The 21,205-nt window shown below is 44.1% G+C and overlaps 1 protein-coding gene across 1 annotated transcript; it reads right to left on the minus strand.

The window, feature by feature from the left end:
* Positions 1-6,551: 6,551 nt before the first annotated feature.
* On the minus strand, positions 6,552-20,826 carry cdr2l (cerebellar degeneration-related protein 2-like; the record flags this gene model as incomplete). Its single annotated transcript, XM_080723168.1, has 6 exons — positions 6,552-7,280; positions 8,109-8,418; positions 8,587-8,751; positions 11,259-11,407; positions 12,544-12,656; positions 20,748-20,826. The coding sequence occupies 6 exons, from the start codon at positions 20,824-20,826 to the stop codon at positions 6,552-6,554; spliced, it is 1,545 nt and encodes a 514-aa protein (XP_080579294.1).
* Between the last annotated feature and the right edge of the window lie 379 nt (positions 20,827-21,205).

Consider the following 21,205-nt stretch of genomic DNA (forward strand, 5'->3'; position numbering starts at 1 on the left):
AATGTTAACCTGGTGAAAATACTATGCCTAAACCTAACCTCAATAAACCTAACCCAAACCCTAACCTCAGTAAAACTATGCCTAAACCTAACCCTAAAACCTAATCCTAACCAAATTAGGACTAATGAGATGTAGGACTAATGGGATGTAGGACTTCATGGCTTAAAATCTGAGCTGGTAGTGCGCGTCGGGAGGGAGGGTTAGGTAAAAAATCTATTATCGACCAGGGGCCCTCGCGAGGGTTAATCCGTTCCTGAGTGGTCTAATGATCTGACTTTCAGCAGAGAGGTTCCATATTCAAACCCCAGTCTAGTGAGTCTACCTGTGGTTTGATGATGGAGTCATTTTGAATGTTCTTTGTAAAGATATGCATGAGTAACTCAAAATGTTTTTGAAAATGCACTGGGCACTCATATTATGTGTCTGTGTGGCTTAGTTGGAAAAGCTCTTGACTCATCATCATTGTCAAAAGGTCATGGGCTCAAATCCCAACACAACACTGGCACCAGTAGCTATGCCCCTCCCAAAAAGCTTTTGTCCAATGCTAGCTTAGAATAACTTCCAGCTTGCCAAGGTTTGCCTTGGCAACAGCCTTGGCAAGCTGCCGGTTGCTAAGCTAGCATTGGACAAAAGCTTTTAGGGGAGGGGCATAGCTACTGGCTAATCGCCTTCTCAAAACCAGAGAAAGACACAACGGTCAGAAATGGGACTTTGTGAGGATAGAAGGTGCTAGTGGGACCCCAAAAAAAGGTTTTAAAATAGGAAAAGTGAAATTTCATGGTGTATCACCTTTAAATGTCCATTGTCATTGACAATGCATTGGGCACTTAAAGTTAAATATTTCAAAAACTACAAATCATTTCAAAGTAAAAGTCTCAAGCATGCATGTCCACAGTAAGGTTCAATTGTAATGTGTGATTTTACTTTGAAATATTTTGTAGTTTTGGAAATAATTAACTTTTAAACCCCACATCTGATAACTTTGGCACCTCGCTGTTCCTTCATACTTTCACTTAGCGACTTGATTCAAAATGCAAAAATTCCACCTTACTGTGGACATGTATGGTTGAGATTTATACATTGAAATAATTTGTAGTTTTTGAAACATTTAACTTTAAGCGCCCAATGCATTGTCAATGGAAAAAGTACAAACTTTGGCAGACTACTAGAGCTACAAACGTACACCTAGAAACACTGTTCAAACTTTATCATGTTTAGCTTACTGTGGAAATGTTTGCCTGAAAATGAATATTTGCAGTGTTTCATGGTGTTAGAGATATAGTCTTTACAAAATTCTGAAAATTAACATGGGGCTCAATGGCAGATTTGTGCGCCTCAAAAAAACATGTTCACCTAGAAACTCCATTCATACTTTTTATAATTCGCCTAAGTGCCGACACACATGATTGGAACGTTTTACTTTGAAATGTTTCGTAATTTTGGAGATATTTAACTTTTAAAACTTGAATCTGAAAACTTTGCCACCTCGCTGTTCCTACATACTTTAACCGAGCAACTTGATTCGCAATTCAAAAATTCCACCTGACTGTGAATATGCATGCCTGAGATTTTTACTTTGAAATAATTTGTCGTTTTTGAAATATTTAACTTTAAGCGCCCAATGCATTGTCAATGACAATGGCCTTTTAACCCTTAAGTTCTGTTCAGATTCACTACACCTTCGTTCTGTTCGGGTCATTTTGACCCGGGGGGTATTTGGTTTAAAAAAAACAACACTAATATAAATTTTAACTTAACAAATCATCATGATACATTGACTTTGACTCAATACCAAACAATTCATATGATATATATGGTAAATGTTTGCATTCTTGCTTTGCTATATCACATTAAACACTGAAAGAGCTAGGCGTTTTTAATGATTTAGCTGAAATTCATGTAAAAAAACTACTTTATTTAATACTGGGCAATATTGCTCATGCTTATAGGACAAAATGAAAATCAGACAATATTTTTATGAACAACATGCCCATTAATTGAATAATTGTGGTTCAACAGGACATCATTCTCACATAGAGCTGAACACACATGAACGTCACATAATATGAATACACTTGAACGTATACACTAGGACAGGTTTTCAAACACTTTGGTCTCAGGGCACCCTTGTAAACAACATTTTCATCCACAGCACCCCTGAAATACAGTGTTACTTTACAGCACCTTATGTTTATGTAAAATAATGTAAAATTTCCCCTAAGATACAGTACAGTCACAAGGAAAACTTCAGATAAGTGAGGGGTGAGGAGGGGAGGGGTGAGGGGAGGGGTGAGGAGGAGAGGGGGTGAGGAGGGGAGGGGTGAGGAGGAGAGGGGGTGAAGGGTGTGGGGGGGTGAGGGCAATAGGAGGGGGGAGGGGGGGAACGAGGTGTGACTGTGTGTCTGTGTTAGTATACATGCTTTCTTTTATTTCTGTGCATCTGGGGTGGCGGGGGGGGGGGGGGGGGGGTGGGAGGGAGGGAGGTGGGGGGGGGGGGTTGGGTTGGGGGTTTGGAGGGGAGGGGATAAGGGCGAGGTGGGGGGGGGTTGGAGGGGTGGAAGGGGTTAGGGGGTGATTGTGTATCTGTGTTTGTACATGATTCCTTGCATTTCTGTGCATCAGGGGTCAAGTGTGGGGAGGGGGGGGGGTGCAGAAAAGGGGGGGGGGGGGGGGGGGGGGTTCGGAATGGGGCTTCGGAAGGGGGGTGTTAGAAGTGGGGGTGACAAGTGGGGGTGACTGTGTGTCTCTGTTTTGGCATAATACTGTGTATTTCTGTGCATCTGTGCTTCCGGGTCAAAATGACCCGAACAGCACTTAAGGTTCAAAAAATATGAGGGGGGTGTAGCATGGGTGTAGTGCAAAAATATTTTTTTGACATGTTCATCTCAGAAGAATCTTTAAGGCCAGTGAGTTTCAGGTGGAAACAATTTAAACTTCTACCTTTTTTTTCCAAATGAAAATGTAAAACGGGTCAAAATGACCCGAACAGCACTTAAGGGTTAAAGGAGAGAAAAAATCAAGCCATCAGTGTCAATTGCAGAGGTGCTGGGATTTGATCCCATGACCTTCTGGTGATGAGTCAAGAGCTTTCCAAACAGAGCTATCACAACTCATAAAGTATGAGTGCCAAATGCATTCATAAAGACGTTTTGAGTCACCCATGTGAGTCGAAGAACTAATTGCGACCGAAGTTCGCATATACTGATATACTGAAGAACCGTGTCGCTTGAGTGTCCTTCCTTCCTTCCGTATCCTCGTGACCGTCCGTATCCTCTGTGATGTCAGTGTGATGTCAGCGAGTTGTGACATCACTTCCTGTACAGGGCGGCTACACGAAATGTGGATAACACTATATATGGAGATAGTCCAGTCCATCATGTCATATGGGACTACCGTCATAGAAAGTAGCCATTGTTAGGCCGGAGTCATTGGCTGTCTAAACATGGAGATGTGGATAACACTATATATGGAGATAGTCTAGTCCAATATGTCATATGGGACTACCGTCATAGACAGTAGCCATTGTTAATCCGGAGTCAATGGCTGACTGTCTGTACAGGAAGTGATGTCACATGACATACTTTTTATGCCCATATATGAGTCCTAACATGGAGATGTGGATAACACTATATTTTGTTGTTTGGTGTTTTGTCGTTGCCGTGTCTCTTGGCCAAAAGACAGGCTGCGGTTGAGCTTGAGACACGGCAACGACAAAAAACCAAACAACCTTCCATTGACAATGCATTAGTACGGCGCTCCTAGTGGCCATTCTCAGACGATACGGAGAAGATGCGTGACGCATATGTGTGATTCCAGCCTAAGAGAGCTGTGCCCTGAGTTTCTGACAGGTAGTAAAGTGGTCTCAGGCTGGATTAACCATTGAGCCGGTGGGACCGTTGCCAGGGGCCCTTGGCTCTCAGGGGCCATAAGGGGTTATGGTGGAGTGTAGGGGGCCCTAAAAAATTATCGGCCAGGGGCCCTCGGGGGGGCAAACCGTCCCTGCATTCCACTACATTTCAAAGGCAAATGTTGTAGCCCACAATTGACTCCACTACTTTTCTAGGAAGGGAAAAGAACATTATGAACTTGAACTAATCACGACTTAGACTTATTTAAAAACAATGGAAATAGCAGCTTTAGTTTACATCTGCTGAATAGGCACAGAACACCTTAAAAACAGTTTTCACATACCATGTAATCCACACTAAAAGCAAACATATTCTGATATCTAAAATCAGCAAAGTGCCCCTGTTGAGACATTTTTCTTTTGCCTTTCGGTATTAGATGCTTTATTTATCTTGTAAATTTTCTTGCAGCCGTTTAACTAATCTTTAAATCTATTTCACATACACAGTCTCGTTGGAACCACCAACTCAGTGACCTTGGGGTGAAAGTGTCTGCTTTTAAGATTGGTAGGTCAGGTTCAACCCCCAGCCCCAGCTAATCATAAGACTACAAAAGGTATACCCAATGCCTCCCTATTTGGTATTCAACATCAATGGTTATATTGGGTTTAAATCCCTGCAACATAGGGGGTGTACTTGTACCCTAAACTATGGGCCACAAAATGGCAAGACTGCTTTCTTAAGGTACTTCTCACATAAGTAGCTAAGTACATTTACTTTGAGGTATTTTTACTTTACTGTTGTGTTTCCCATTTGAAATACTTTTCATATTATTGTATTACTTTCACTCCACTAAATTATTTGAATAAGTTGATTTTGAAATAAACACGCACACTGCACTTTTATTCTATTTATGAGGGGGGATTCTGCCAGTGCATTTCAATGGGAAAAAGTGTGCCCCCAGTAGAAGCTCACAGCTTGTAGATCTTCTCTAAGCTACAGTATATAAATGGTCAGAAATGTAAAAATGGCATTCATAAAATCGCCGTCCTAAAGTGCTGATGTCCTCATTTGTTTTTTCCATTACGCTGATTGTTGAGAGATCCAGACCAGCTTTAAACACTTTAAAGCACCACAGCAAAGCATCCAGGTGTTGCATGTTTTTAATTGGGCGGGAACACATTTTAAATTACTCATTCATTACTACAAATGACTACAAATAAGAGGTTAATGTTGAACTGGAGATTTCACAGTGTACACAGTGTGTAACATCTAACACAAATCAAAACCCCAAGTACAAATTCAACAGTACACAACCGCAATGCATGCCGTTAAAAGTTGCTAACCACTTAGGCGCTACATAATTAGTCATACAACTAGCAGAGATAGCCGATCTACAAACTCACAACAGGACGCGTTGCGAGCTTTGCAGAACGGCTATTTCCGCTATTTTTGACAAACATGGACGCCAGGGTTAAAATGTGGTTTAACAACACGTCTGTAGCATTAGCATTTCAGGAGTCAGTGCCTTCACCAAATAAGTTATGGTAAACCATTTAAACAAACCAAACCCAGTTTACTTGAATGTAATGAATATTTATGTGCAACACATTTTGGCAACATAACGGGGAGGTCTTGTGAAGGAATGCCATCTGGACAATTCCTTAATGTTCATCCACACACGAACCACCCCGACTTTATACATAATTCATATTACTACCATCTGCATCGTCACACTGGGTCTTCTATAAATTCAAGACAACCGATTTGAGGTTTTTACTGTTGGTTGATCTTAAATCAGGTAAAATCGTAGGCCTACGTCTTTCTTCCTTTAATGGATCCATTCATTCATGCATCATGCCGGATGTACTTCGTTTCTTGGCATAATTAGTCTCGAAACATCAGCAAAATTATTTCCATCCATTTATAAATAATAAATTACTTGGCATAATTAATCGTAGTTTCAAAAAGAGAATAATGAAAAACATCATTGGCAATAGAGTTAAATCATGTTTGAATTAGTACCATCCTCCATCAATAACAAATCCCATGTAGATCACACTGGATTGTCTTAAAGTCTTTAGAATTGTTATCTGACAACCTGTCACCCAGCCACAGCTGTGGAACCTTTCTGTGTAGTGATATGTAACATTTGGCAGTTTGACGTTGGATCAAGCTAGTGTCTGGGTGCAGAGAAGGCATCCATAACATCTCGCATATCCAAAAGATCAGAGATCTCCGCCTTCCGATACCCATGGTGAAAAATCTAAATTCATTGTAGGAGGTAAAGCTGGGTGGCTGCAATTCAGAGATTTAAAAAAGAATACCTGCATTGCAGAAACAACGCAAAGACTGTATCTTTCATATTGGGACAGTATCAGGCTCGGTTTTCAAGGCAGTAGGCTTAGGGTTGTGTTCTAGCCCCTAAGTTGACTTTAGATTTCCCCAGACAGAGATCGCTAATCGTGTGGCTATGTGAGACTACCATAACAGAATATGCATCATTAAACACCTTCTGACCTGACAACAGGCATCCTGTCATTAATAATGCCTGATTTACAGCCTGTCGCCCGACGGTGTTCCTTGGCAAAAAAATAGTCGGTGAGCGACAGTGTCATAGTAGGCTTCAGACAAGAGTGGGCCAACCTAGCAGCAGTCAAAGCAGAGAGACAAATAACTTAAAGAGACGTTTTGTCTTCCAGTGCATCACAAAGTCTCATCCTCAGGCAGAGTGGGTTTTTTAGGCAGTTTTCCTTTGCTCGACTTGCCGGCCTTCCTGCCCTTGCCGGGGTTCAGGTCACTCTTGGTCTTCTGCAGACGAGAGAAGATCTCCTTGAAGAGAGCCTTGTACTCGGGCGTGTTCTGGCCCAGCCGCTTGTCCACTTGCTCCACCTGCCGGCTGATCCCCTCCAACGCCTCCGGGGTGGAGGGCGTCTGAGGGGGCGTGGGCGGGCCGGAGGAGGAGGAGGCGGCGGCGGCGCAGGCGGCCCCCGATGCGGAGGGCCCGCAGGAGGACGACGAGACCATGCTGTAGTCCTTCATGGACGGGTCCCTGGAGACGGGCCGCGACGTCTGCACGCCGGCGTGACACACGCTCTCCTCGTGGCGCCGGCACTTCCCCAGCAGCTCCTCGTACTTCTCCAGCAGGGCGTGGTACTGCTCGTCCACCTCCCGGAGGATGGACATGCCGCGCTTGCGCACGCCGTTGGCGTGGAGCGCGTAGCTGCCCTGCCGCCGGCCCGAAGCGTCGCGGGCCGAGATGGCGTTCAGGGCCGTGTCGCTGCAGCTCTTCCTCACCGGGACCCCCTGCTGGCCGGGCGCAGGCGCGGCGCCCTCCCCCGCGCCGCCTTCCTCCGGCGCCGCGCCCTCGTCCGCCGTGTCCGTCTCTGGGGCGTTGTTGAGCAGCGTCTGCTCCACACCGTCCTCCGCGTAGGCCTGGAGACGGCAGCACGTTTTAGTTGGACTTTTGATTTACAGCAGTGGTTCTCAACCTTTTCAGGCTGTGACACCCAAAATAATCATATTTTAACTGCGGACCCCCCCACCCTGACGAGCAAGAGTTTAGGCATTACATTTTGTATAACACAGTTCTATTGTGAAAATAGCCGATCTACATGCTCATGAAGATCGGCTATTTTCACAATTTCTTCCGCTAATATTTGAAAATTTGCCCAATGTTTAATTTGTCATTTTAGAGGTATTAAAAAGTCCTTAAATTGTCACTTCAGAAATGTGCAGATACCCTCTATACACTTATACTGTATGTTGGTCTGCTTACTGTTGAGTGTGAGAAAGGAATGTTAACATTAAGCTAAACATCTGGGGACCCCCCCAAAATAATAGGTTGAGAACCACTGATTTACAGCAAATGTTTATATTTCAAGGTCTCCCCCTGTACTCCCTCTAACTCTGTCATTTGTACACTGACAGAGTTACAGACTTGTAGGGGTCAATTTAGACCCCTTTTAAGCAGGGGTTCCCAAACTTTTTTGGCTCGGGGCACCCCTATAAATATATACCTTGTATTTATAGCATATTTTAGCAATTATGTTGCGAGGAAAACGTTGAGATAATAGCCATTTTGGTTAGAACTGACAGAAAACACGTTTGTACTTCAAGTTTAAAATGATACTAAATACTTTTTTAACCGGGTTCATTTGGTTTTATTTGTCAGAGTTAAGGGGAAACCTTGAAATTTGAAAGTTTGCAAACCACTGGCCTAATAGCAACCCCGCCAATAAAAACCGATGTGGCCATGCGTACCTCCATGCTACCGCCCATCAGACAGACGCGGGAGCGTCTGAGCTGCTGCATCTCCTGCAGCTCCGCCTCCAGCTCCTGCACGCGCAGCTGGCAGCCCTCGGCCCCCAGGAGGCGCTGTTCCAGCCGCTCAAACTCCTGCAGGACGGCGGTGCACTCGCGCTCGGCGCCCTCCCGCCGGCTGCGCTCCGTGGCCATGGCGGCGCGCAGCGACGCCACCATGTCCCGCAGCCGCGTGTTCTCCTCGTCCGCCGGCCGCCGCTCCACCAGGTCCACGCTGCCCGGGTTGGCCAATAGGAAGCCGTCCTCATACCTGCCAGACAAATGTTCACGATTTGTCAAAAATAGCAAGCTGTGAGCTTGTATATCTGCTATTTTTCAAAAGCTAAAGCATAAAATAAGATTAACACTAGTCTTACTGAAACTATCCACACTCATAACATGACCGACAGAGTGCATTCAGTCATTGGCTGTCATTAACCTGGGTGCGGTGCACAGCTCTTTGAGGCAGGGGAAGGAGTGCACGGTCTTGCGTCGTTCCTTCTTCTCCCTGCGGACCCTCAGCTCCTCCAGGGAGCGCAGCTCGTCCACCCGACCCTGCAGACTGTCCACCTGACCCTGCAACGCCTCCATAGTGCCCGTCAACCTATGCACACAAGACAAACACACACACACGCACGCGCGCGCGTTTGCATAAGTATGCTTGCATTGACCCTCGCTACTACATACCAGACCCATACATACATTCAAGACCCCAGTAACTGTACAAATGGAACCAAATGTACCTGTAAAGTAGGGTTGTTCGATATGGCCAAAAAATAAAATCTCGATTATTTTCTCTGAAATCCCGATTTTCGATTTCGATTTTTTGTTAAAAGAATAATACATTGTTTCAACTATTTTGTTTTCATTTAAAAAATGCAAGGAAATGATTTTTTTTTCATTATTGTTTCATTTTTTGATTTTTTTTATATAGCCAAATAGCAAAATGCAATAAAACAATAAGGGTATTAATAATAATAACTTTAGTTGTGCAACGATCACATACAACTTAGCGTCCTTAGTGTTTCATTATCAATAGTGAGTGACAAAACAGCCAAAACAAGCCAGCTCTTGGAGGCTGGTGAGGCATTTTGGTAGGCATTTCGCCTACCAAAATGTAATTCCTGGCTACGCCCCTGCCCTGCACCACTCATGCACGGAGATGTTGACTGATTGTAAACGGAGGCGAAGCGCTTCGCTTCCCGACGCAAAATTAACACAGTGACAGGGACAGTAGGAGTAAACTACAGTCAGTAGGTGGGTAACACAGAATTAATAAGCTTCTTTCAAACTACAACAAGTAAGTAAGTTTACCAGCTCAGCAGCGTTTTGTTCTGTTTGCTGCTTGAACCATCGCGAGTGAGCGCAGTGCGGTGGTGAACTCTGCTCAGTCTGACGTGCGCTAAACGTGCATCAAAGAAATTACACATCAGATAGAAAGTAGTATTAATTTGGTGTCGGACCTTGTCGTCCTGCTTTAGGAGGACGGGGCTGTGTACTTTTTGCGCGTGCAAGGCTCCAATGAGTAAGAATTTCCCTAATTAAAGTGAAAATCGATTTTACGATTTCCATTTTTTTAAATCGTCCAAAGGAAAAAAAACGGGTTACGATTAAAAATCGATTAATCGAACAACCCTACTGTAAAGGTCCATTTGGTTGCATTTGTACACTCTAAGAATTACAAAACTCCAAGAATCCATTTGGAACCTCAAGGAACCCTGAGGGTCCCTGGACCTCACATTGCGAACCATACTTACCCTAACTACAAAGGGTGGATTTTTAACTATTTTTCTTCATTCCATTTCGGTAATTTGATATAAAACCTTTGTGTCTCGAGAGCTCACTCTCAAAAGCACTGAAAACCTTCCCCTCAACCAACATAATAATAAAAAAAAAGGATTATGGAAGTGAATAAGCCATGTAATCTTGTCTTATTCATTTACCATGTGTTCATGAGTTATTCGATGACAGATGGCAGGGGTAACTGCAGGGACATCTTCTCCCTTCTGTGAGGCTTTTTGTGAGACGTTTTGCAAAAAAAAAAAAAAAAGAAGAAGATAGTTCTACAGTGCATGTACACGAGAGCAAATGTAACAATATTGTTGATAAAAATTATCAACATATTAACCCAACATAACATTATCCTAAAGCCAGTGTTCTGAACAGAAGCATATTGAGAAAGAACAGAGGAAACCATTCACATAGTAATCTTATTAGCCATTTCTGAGACAAATAAATCCCTAATTATTGTGATTATGAAACCACTTTGGGGAAAACAACACCTGATACACGGCTTATCAATTAATTAATTTCTTTGAGAAAACCAGAAGGCACTGGTCAAAAGACTGGTCAAAAAGGAGACATTCTGCACTGAAAAGATGGCATATAGGCTAGGGTGGCCAGAGGGCAGGCACGAGCGTGGTCAAACAATCTCAATCATGTTTTGAGTGCACAGCATTATCTCCTCTTTGACTATCCCGTTTTGTAAATGCCAGTTGTCTTCATACTATCTCTTCCGTTTCTTTGGAGTTTATTTGTCCTCCGTTTGACCCATGGCATCTGCATCCGTTTTGTGTCTGCTTGTGAAGCTGTTTTCTATGTATGAAATGCATGCAGCATACAAATAAAGAACTGCTGCTGTGGGTGGTGGTGTTGGCTACAGTCTCTTTCTCCAGGTTTTAATGAAAGCATCGATTGGTCATGCATACATAGTTAATCAGTCTGCCAGACAACAGCCAGCTATTTACCAAACTAGACTAGGGGGCAAAACATAATATTCATAGTGTAATCTATTCTTTTAATCAGCCCTGGATATTCCTAACCATATGATTGGAACGAAGTGGACAGTATTCTCAGGAAGGTCTTCAGTCCCACAAGTATTTGTATCAAAAATGTGATCGTCAACACCTGAATGGAACGATTCTCATCCAAATTAATATCAAACGTTTCCTGCCTCAGGCATTGCACTCATGCACCGGATGTTTAACATCAAAACCGGGAAAGCATCTGTGTCATTTTAGATTTGTTTGCAATTCAAAAATGGCACACAACCATTATTATAAGCTCATTATGTGTAAACTCGTTATGTGTAAACTATAGTCCAGTGTTCACCTGTCTATCTTCTGCTGCGACGCCTTGCTCTCCAGCAGCAGCTTCTCGTTGGTGATCTCCAGCTCCCGGGCCGTGACGTCCAGCTGTTCATAGACCTTGGCATGCTGCTCGTTCATCTCCCTCAGCATCTCCAGCTGCTTGGACAGGTACTGCAGGGGAGAGACATGGACCATGTACGGTGCAGGTCATCGACTTACAGTACATCCACCAGTAAGTCCTCCCGGTGGGGGCTCCTCACTGGCAGATAGGATACGACAGCAGTGACAGAAATGGGTATGTGGGGAGGAATCGATTGGCTTAATGATTAAATTGGGGAGGAAAAGGTGCACTCCCAATGGGTTCTCTCTTTCTCCAAAAGCCCTTGAACATTAGAAGACAGTCAGTTACTAAACAATAATTATTGTGGTTATGATACCATATGCACTCCTAAAACCTTTTTTCCCCCACAATTGCGATAATGGGCTCAAACCTGTGGCATGCATCACATTGCCGCCTTATTGCAGTAATGCGGTCATTGTTCCAGCCCTAAATTATATTCACATAATAAGTCTGTAGCATTCGATTGTCATTTGCACATCCTCCCCAAGTAGCAGCAGTTTTCCTTTTTCTGTTCAGCCACTGGTGTGTTGTGTCTGCCAGCACAGTGTACTGTGTCTGCTGATGGTACATTTCCTGCACTGTGTGCCGCTTGGCTCACAGACTAATAAGGAGTCTCTGAGCTCTAATGAGGAGGCTGTGTCACACAGGACAGGATCCTCTGTGCTCTGCTCTGGCCCCCTGCCATGCAGTATCACAGTCTTCATTCCTTCATACTTTACAAGGAGAATGGAGGTGTGCAGGAGATAAGAGTGCATCTTCTCCACACACTTGCACAAACACACTTGTATTGTTGACTTCACCAACTTGTTCGGCATCAGGGATGCAAAAGTGAATCGAACTACGGTAATCTATTTAATCAATAATAAAACATTGATTTCTTTTATATAAAATAATCGGTTATAAACCTATCTCTATTTTATTCATGTCATTACCTATAATGACATTTTCAAAACATTAAATGAAAAGAGAAAATAGCCAATCTTCAAGCTTGCAACACAGCACAACACGTTGTGAGTATGTTGGCTATTTTCACAATCTTTGCGCGACACACTTTAATCGATGCGTTGATATATACAATGTTTAGTAACATGTTAAAAAACACACTTCTCGATTACTCACTAAATGTATTTTCCTTGAGGTTCACAGTATCAGGCACATGATGCATAGCATTGCACTCTGGACCAACCTCAATCTCCTGCACTTGCTCCTCATTGTTGATGTACATCTGCTGCAGAGAGTCTTCCAGCTCCTTGTTGCGCTCCAGCAGAGTCTTGCCCAGCTCTGCTGCCAGGTGCAGGTCTAAGAAAGAAGAAAGACACATGAGCACAAACATGCAAGAGATACAGTGGTGAGTGAGTAGTGAAAACTAGGGTTGGGATCTGGAACCGAATCAAACATTGAAGGAACCGGAATCGGTTTTGTCACATTTGGAACAGTTTCTGGAACCGTTAAATAAAAAAGAAAACGGTATGTGGACTTCACACCTGCTAAATAATTACAAATACCGAACCAAATAGGGGTTCATTTGAGAGTCCAGAGTTAAATGTCCATTTAGAACTCCTATCCTCCTAATTTACTGTAGAATTATGTGTGGGACACGTCCAGAGAACAGCTGACATACAAGCTCACGTCGCGTCACAGATGCGACTGTTGTGAGCACTGGGCTCGGCTCGGCTGCGACTCCGGAACTGTCGCCCACCTTCTGCTAAATGCACGATGGGACGCTGGAAACTCATGGATAGGAATTGTTAATGGGAACCGTGAGGAATCGGATCATTAAGAGGGAATGCTTATAATCCTAAAGGATCCCAATCCTATGAGAACATTATGATTATACTTTATGATGTGACGCATGTTTTCACCACTCTTAGCCTTTAGAAAATGAAGAGAAGGGGGAAAAAATACTTTCATGATTGACAAGGCCATGCTCATCTGCAGACTACTAAAAAGCAACGCCGAATCAGGTCAAATTAATTGAAAATGCATCACAAGGGAAAAGGAGATCCTTTTCTCTATTCTGCCTATAGGGTCTTTTTCCGTTTTAAATCCCGTCTTTTCTGATTAACACATTGGCCGCCATTTTAACATTGACTGTTTGGCTCTCCTGCCATTTTGTTTAATGAAAAAATTTATAATTTTTTTTTATATTGACATTTTTCCTAAATTCTGTATTCTTTTGACAATGTCCTACAGTACCTGAAATGAAACAAGACAACCTCTAGTCTCACCAAAAAATAAAATAAATAAATAAAAAGCTTTTTTTTCTATAGTTGCAGCCATCTCAAAATAGCCATTTTTGACCAAAATCCAGCTCTAATTGATAAAACTGGAGATATTGACCTTTTTGTGATCGATCGCTTTTCAAGTGGATAATTCAGTTGATATTTGAATTTATGGCGTCAGGCACTTATCAGATAAGTGTACTAGTGTAATAAGTGTAATTGTGTAATAGGGCAATAACTGGAATAGTGTAATAGGGCTGTAATAGGTCACCTCTTGCCCTTAGGGCGTCATACTGACTTCACAGAAATAGAAATAAGCTTTTTACCTTTTATTCAACATTCAAGTGTTTTATTTTGCACAGATCACATTTTGACACACGCACGCACGCACGCACGCACGCACGCACGCACGCACGCACGCACGCACACGCACACGCACACGCACACGCACACGCACACACACACACACACACACACACACACACACACACACACACACACACACACACACACACACTTATAACTTATAACTTTATATAAGGCAAGGCCTATGTGTATAACTGTAAATATGTTCCCCATATTCAATTGTTTTTATTTATTTGTGGCACTTGCTTTGGCGATGTAAACGTAGCCTATGTTTTCTCATGCCAATAACGTTCCTTTGAATTGAATCGCTCTCATGCTCTGTTGATTGATGTGCGCAAACTGCTGGCTGCATGGCCTCAGTGGCCTGTAGAGAACTGATTGGGACAATTTGCCCTGCTTGTTGCTGATCCGTTCTGGGTCTATACCAGATGCGGAAACGTGTCTTGCATGTATCTGAGTGTTACATAACCGGATACAGTAGGCGGGCTTTAGAACAGAGCACACTCATTATAGTCTATGAGCACACTGCTGCGATGTGCGATCACGCTAGATGGTTCCAGGAGCGCTGCACGTTTAGACGTTCTCTTCTCAGGCTGCGCGCTCGTGCACGGCGCGCCTCAAATGCACATGCCTGCATGCGCGCGCGCATCGCGCGTGCACAGCAGGGAAAACCTAGCGAAGCTAAACAGTAGGCCTACTTTGGAAACAGAGCTGCCAAATGATGATCGTCGCGTTTGCTTTTTCTTACTCGTTGAAACGATTATCGTGCTTGTGATGCGGCTGATGCGACGAGGCGTTGTGTGCTTGTAGATCTGCTATTTTCAGTACTTTTGTTACATGGAGTTATATGGACCTGTCCTTGGACGCGACCCTTTCATCAGACTGGAATATTATCCACCAAAACAACAGTACGTTTAGGATGGAAACAGAGCTGCCAAATGATGATCGTCGCGTTTACTTTTCTTACTCGTTGGAGGACACTCGTGAAACGATCATCGCGCTTGGGATGAGGCGTTGTGTGCTTGTAAATCTGCTATTTTCACTACTTTTGTTGGAGTTATATGGGCGCGACGCGTCGCTTTTCTTCAGACCAGAAAAGCCTGACCGAGGACTTCGCCGGGGGGTATTTTCTCCTCTCCTCTCCTCTCCCGCGAGCAGGGCTTGAAGATCGGATTGGTAGTCGAATGGACCGGCGCTGCATCAGGTGATTCTATGTGTTTGTACTGTAGTGGGTTGTTTGGCTCAGAGGCTGAGGATCTGTTCAAATGCTTCATTATTTTATACTTTTGCTATTGAAAAATAGCAGATCTACAAGCTTGCAGCGCGACACTCGTTGCCATGCTGTGAGCTTGTATATATCTATTTTTGAAATCCCCCTATGAAGACAATTCGCCGCAGTGAATCCTTGTACCCAGTGGGTACAAGGATTCACTGCGGGCCCATGAATTTTCTTCATAGGGGGATTTCAAAAATAGATGTATACAAGCTCACAGCATGGCACCGAGTGTCGCGCTGCAAGCTTGTAAATCTGCTATTTTTCAATAGCAAAAGTATAAAATAATGAAGCCCCTTCCACCTTGGGCCCTAGTAAATCAGACTCAGTCCCACTTTTCCCTTGTGACGCTCCTGCTGATCTGATCTTCTGATCTTCGTTGTTGTGTGGCTGCCTGGGACATAATATTTTGTTGTCGAGACTTTGGGGGTTATGATGAAGCTGTGTGTTGTTGGCCAATGAGGCAGGTCATGGCTTTCCAAGTGAACATTTTACTGGATTTTGTTTGATTTGTGCAAAATGGTCTCAGATCCAGCTGCTCCGTTGTCGCTTCTGCCAGCCCCTTCACCAGGCATGTACACACATAGACATCAAAGGGGGCTTGAGCCCCTGCCCCTGAGGGCTGCATTCAATAGAATTGTCCACCAAAAGGCCCCTTTAGAAATGTCAGCCCCTGCCTCTCTAAATATTCTCTGCACATCCCTGCCCCACATCCTTCTACATGCGTGTGCCCAGTGTGTCGCTGATTGCACTCTGCGGGCTGCGCTCTGCCACGCTAAATGCATTCACTGTGGTTTATTGGGAGTTTTATTCATTTCTATTGAGATTTATACGTTATTACACTCTTGTTTTCAAACACACTTACTTTGATGAGTGATATCTTTGGTTCCTTATATGACAGAAAGCTCAAAATTTTTCACGGGCTGCAGAAGAATGTAATTAAACATTACATTATATAAAAGCAAATTCTCGGGACTATCGGGCCTGGCGGGGAGCGACATTGGAATTTTCTCGGGACTATCGGGGGAGGCGGTCAATGTGTTAAGACAAGCCACCGTGACCCCATACAAGATGAGCTCGAGAAAACCTAGATGAAAGAGGAAGGCCTTGGGAGGAAAGACCTACTTAGCAACTGGGCTTGTTTACTTGGAATACTAAAAAGGCACAGGAGACGCATATATATGTAAGACTACTCTGAGCATCCGGAGACTAGCGTGATCTGGATGTCAGGGGATACTCATGCCGTTTGCGTTTACCTCCCCTGTCGCTTTAGCACGCAGGGGATTTACTGTGTACCTGGAGGTGGGGGTGTGGTGTTTTTCTTTGTTACAGTTAGTGGGTATAAGACAAGGTGTCTGCTCTGCTGACTATGAAGTATGAAGTAAACCTGCTTCAGTGTATTGTAACTAGAAGAAAACAATCTTAAAGGGAAAAAAAAGGCTCTCGAGTCCTGCTGAAACAATTTCCAGCCAAAAGGCTGAGGAAAGTGGGGAACATGATTTTGGCATGGAAATCAACAACAGTGAATGGGACCATTCAGTGTTTGATCTGTTAAAGTGCAGAAAGTCAATACAGGGCAACACACCGGAAGCCATCTGCAGCAGGAGCCCGAGCTCCTAATAAGACCTGCCAGGCTAATAAGACTGCACGTGTGCGCACACACACGCATGCACACACACACACACACACAGTGCCCGGGATTTTCTGTTCTCTACAGCAGTGGTTCTAAAAGTGGGGCCCCCAAGGGAGAACCCCCCATATCAATTTGGGTGTTCTTGACATGAAAATGTTTGAGAACCACTACTCTTATCGCCTAAGTTGGGCATACAAGCCGTACATATACATTATTCACCTCTCACAGAGAGAGACGGCCTAGTTGGACCGAGGATTCTGCTGGCTCCAACGTACTAACAGTACCCAGGGGTACTGGGGAAGACTGAGTGAGAGGCATTGACCTCCATTACAGAGTAGTAAAGAGTAGTAATGCAGCATTTTATCACCACAATGTACAGTGTCAGCATTGACAGTAACACACAGTTTCCTCACAGGGGCAAATCACCAGGGAGAGCCCTTATGATTTACTGTCTGCCCCACCTGGAGAGGAGGCTGGCTGTGTGTGTATCTCAGCAACGTACTTACAGTAGGGATGTGTGTGTGTGATAGAGAGAGAGAGAGAGAGAAATCGCACCTTTCTTCAATTATTAAGCCAAATTATACAAATAGGTCATTGTAATATTGTCTAGCCTCCACAACTAGATTTGAATGATGTCAAACCCTGACAGAGTGCGATAAAATGAACAAAATAGCAGTGAGCTACTGTAACAGCTCATCTCCAGAGACGTGTCTAAGGACATGTTAGACTACTGTATAATGTGTGAGTGTCTCTCGCTGTGGGACAGACCTCAACATCCCCCCCCCCCCCCCGATTACCTGCCAACCCAGCGTGCCAAAGCAGCTTTGAGCCTCATCATCATCCCACTGTACAAGACTGGGGAGAAAGAAAAGATGTGTGTGTGTCCGCTGGGCTTGGCATCTCATCTGGGCTTTATTCAATATTGGGCTTCGAAGCATTCTCAGCTGATCAGATTAGGAGCTAGAAACAAAAGTGCCTCAGTGGAGGTCATTTATGTCAGGCTTTGGGGCTTATTTATTGGGGCAAATGTTCTACAATCCTGATCTGAACTCTCACTGCTCAAAGCTACAAGCATGGTAATCGCTGCAAGCAGTGCAAGCACATTTTGCTTTGGGAACGATGCCGTTATATATGCAAGTTCTGCGGTGCACACAGGTGAGTCTTGCACTCATTAGTAAGTGAACATATGTAGCATCTCTCTCTGGGCAGATGGTACAGTGTAATGATGTCACGTTCAGCTCCATTCACTCCCACAGAATGTGAGATTCACACATCAAAAGGGAATATATTTATATATAGATACTAAATGTTCAGGCCACCGAGCAGCCTTCACACCTCATGTTTAGGCCTCTGTCTCTCCCCATCTCCATATTGGCACGTGACAGAATATGCGTGACTCCAGGTTCACAAATGTGACGTCTGGATTTGAACAGAAATGTCACGTTTGTGACATTTGTGCAACCGTTGACATTGTGTTTGTGAGGTTCCAACACCCCTGTGGTCCCTCCCGCTGAATGGAATTCACACACATCAAAAGGGAATACAGAGATATGTCACATCTCACATATCTCCATAGTCACGCTCAAGTCATCCATTAACCATTGGCACACATGTGCCAACAGTTAATGCACGACTCAGAGCGTGACAGCCGTGACTGTGAAATGGCGATAGATCTGGAATGGATGCAATTGAATATGGTTGAATTTATTAAGCAAATCGAGTAGAGAAAAACCACATTCTCTGCCCTCCCTGAAGACAACAGGTGTTGATCTCCAAGGACTGGGATTTCCACAGTTCCATTTCTTGTCATATCCTTAAAAAGCCACATTGTTCTGTGATCTTTAAGGGTAAACAAGTTACAGTTACAACAACTAGATGTGAGCTTCAGACAATGCAACTTAGATGCGCACGTGTGGGTTAGTCATGTAGGAATGGAAATTGTCCTGCTGGCACAGAGTGGGTGAACACTCACTGGCTCTGCATTAACACAGACAGGCGCAGGAGAGACCACACACACACACACACACACACAATCTCCAAGTGGTCCAGACCAGTGAGCTGCCATTGTTACAAAAGGAAAATGACAGACTGTCCTTGGGCAGTGGGGGGAGGAGGAAGGACTATGTAGATGAGCGAATGGAGTTGTTGGATACATGCAATAAAAAGTGCAGGATAACTATTCAAAATTGTACACACACACACACACACACACACACACACACACACACACACACACACACACACACACACACACACACACACACACACACACACACACACACACACAGTGTGTTTTTTCAGAGTGAAAGGCAGGGCCAATTGAATTACCTAAATCTAATCATTGTGATGTGATGTACGGTAAGGGACGTCCAAATAATCTCATTAACCTCTAGCCTGTTCCGTGTAAAATATAAAGAGCATGGCCGTCAGAGACAAACAAGCTATAGTCTGTTTCAGTGTCCCTCTAATGTCCCTGTCAAAATGACTGAAAGAGACATTCACTATTCATACTGTGCCATCGTCCAGTTTTGGCAGATACAGCAGTGGTGGAAAAACTACAATTGTTGCAATGTTATAAAGTGAAAGTCCGGAGTAAATGTACTAACTACTTAGTTTCTTTCCACCACTGGCAGGGAGGGTATGAACTACAAGATATTACGCCCTTTCACAACATTCTGCACAATGACTTTCTTTGTTCCAACATTTTCCACGTCTTTGAGAATTCCAATCATGTTTTCTTTCCCCCTGTTTTTCTTTACCCAGAAAACCCTTTACCCTACGTGTTGATGATGCCACTATAGCATCTGACTCACAGCCAGCCATGATGTCAGTCATATCCTTCCATGTCACTCAGCCTCTCCAACTACAGGGACGTGCAGAGAATGTTAGAGAGGCAGGGGCTGAAATTTCTAAAAAGGGCCTTGGTGAAAATATCGAAAATAGCAGACCTCTTGGAGGTCGGCTATTTTCGGTGCTTGATACCACACTGAACTAAGCATAATCAAGTCAATACTGGAGATATGGCATCTCCAGTATTGGATTTCTACACAGAGAGGGCAATTATTTCAACATAAGATGTTGCATTCAAGTTCAGGAGAGTTTGCACAATGCAATTCTATTGAATGCTGCCTTCAGGTATGGCATGGAAAGAGGGCATTTGCATTTCTTTCACCATAGTACTACATTCATGGTCTGGAGAGGGCACTTTTTTTTTTACAGATGGGTAAAAGGGCAGGGGCTCAAGCCCCCTTTGATGTCTATGTGTGCACATGCCTGCTCAACATTATTAGAGCCCAGAGGGAATTATAATTAGCCTATTTATAAATACATCTAAAAATGACAATGATAGAGCGTGGATGATGTGACCCTCCATCACCTCCATCCATCCATCCACTCGGCTTTGTGGTGAAGGGGAGGGCAGAGAAGCAGAGATCAGTCAAGACAGAGGGGCTATTCTGGGAGGCATCACTGACACTGACGAGATCTGAATAATTGGCCATGGGAGCAGCGATCGACGGCTGTGTGTGTGTGTGTGTGTGTGTGTGTGTGTGTGTGTGTGTGTGTGTGTGTGTGTGTGTGTGTGTGTGTGTGTGTGTGTGTGTAAGAGAGAGAGAGAGAGAGACTCCCTTTTAGAAGAGGCACGATAATAATTGATGTATATTTATACCAATACAAATCTCACCGTATAAACAATACATGGATACATTCAAGGACTATACCTCCGAGTAATTTGGCTGCAAGATTTTTACTACTTCACTGATGAGCAAATGCATAAAACAAATATATATAGGTCTATATAGCCTCCTGCGATCATGTAGCTATCGTTGTACAGAGAATATTACAAGCCTCCCGTGTCCCGACATATCAAACAGTATTAAAGTGAAAACACCACTCACCCTGCTCCAGGTCCCTCTGGTCGTACCAGGGCTCCTCGTCCTCCGTGACAAACTCCTCCATCCTGGCTGCACGGAGCATCGATGGAGACGGTGGTTTCACCGGCGTCTTCTGGCCATGCAGACTGACTGAGTGCTCTGTCTGTCTGCTGATCAAGATGATGACGGCTGGCTCCGGAAGACAGCGAACGCACACACACAAAAAGCCCTTTCCGACGCAGCCTCCCTGACTGCCGGCGGTTAACCCTTTACCGCTGGAAGCCTGGCTGGAACCCCTGTTCTATTCAGCGCACCTGCTCCCTGTAACAGCCGAGCATCTGCTGTGATCCGACGGACAAAACCCCAAACCTTTGCCCGGTTCAATCAAATGGGAATTACGACCTGCTTGCGATAAATACAAGTGTCATTTCTGATTCTGAATGACTTCGGACGAACAACAACAAAATATTATATTGTTTTGT

This window comes from Nannobrachium achirus (assembly GCF_963921795.1).
Source record: "Nannobrachium achirus genome assembly, chromosome: 4".
Lineage (NCBI taxonomy): Eukaryota > Metazoa > Chordata > Actinopteri > Myctophiformes > Myctophidae > Nannobrachium > Nannobrachium achirus.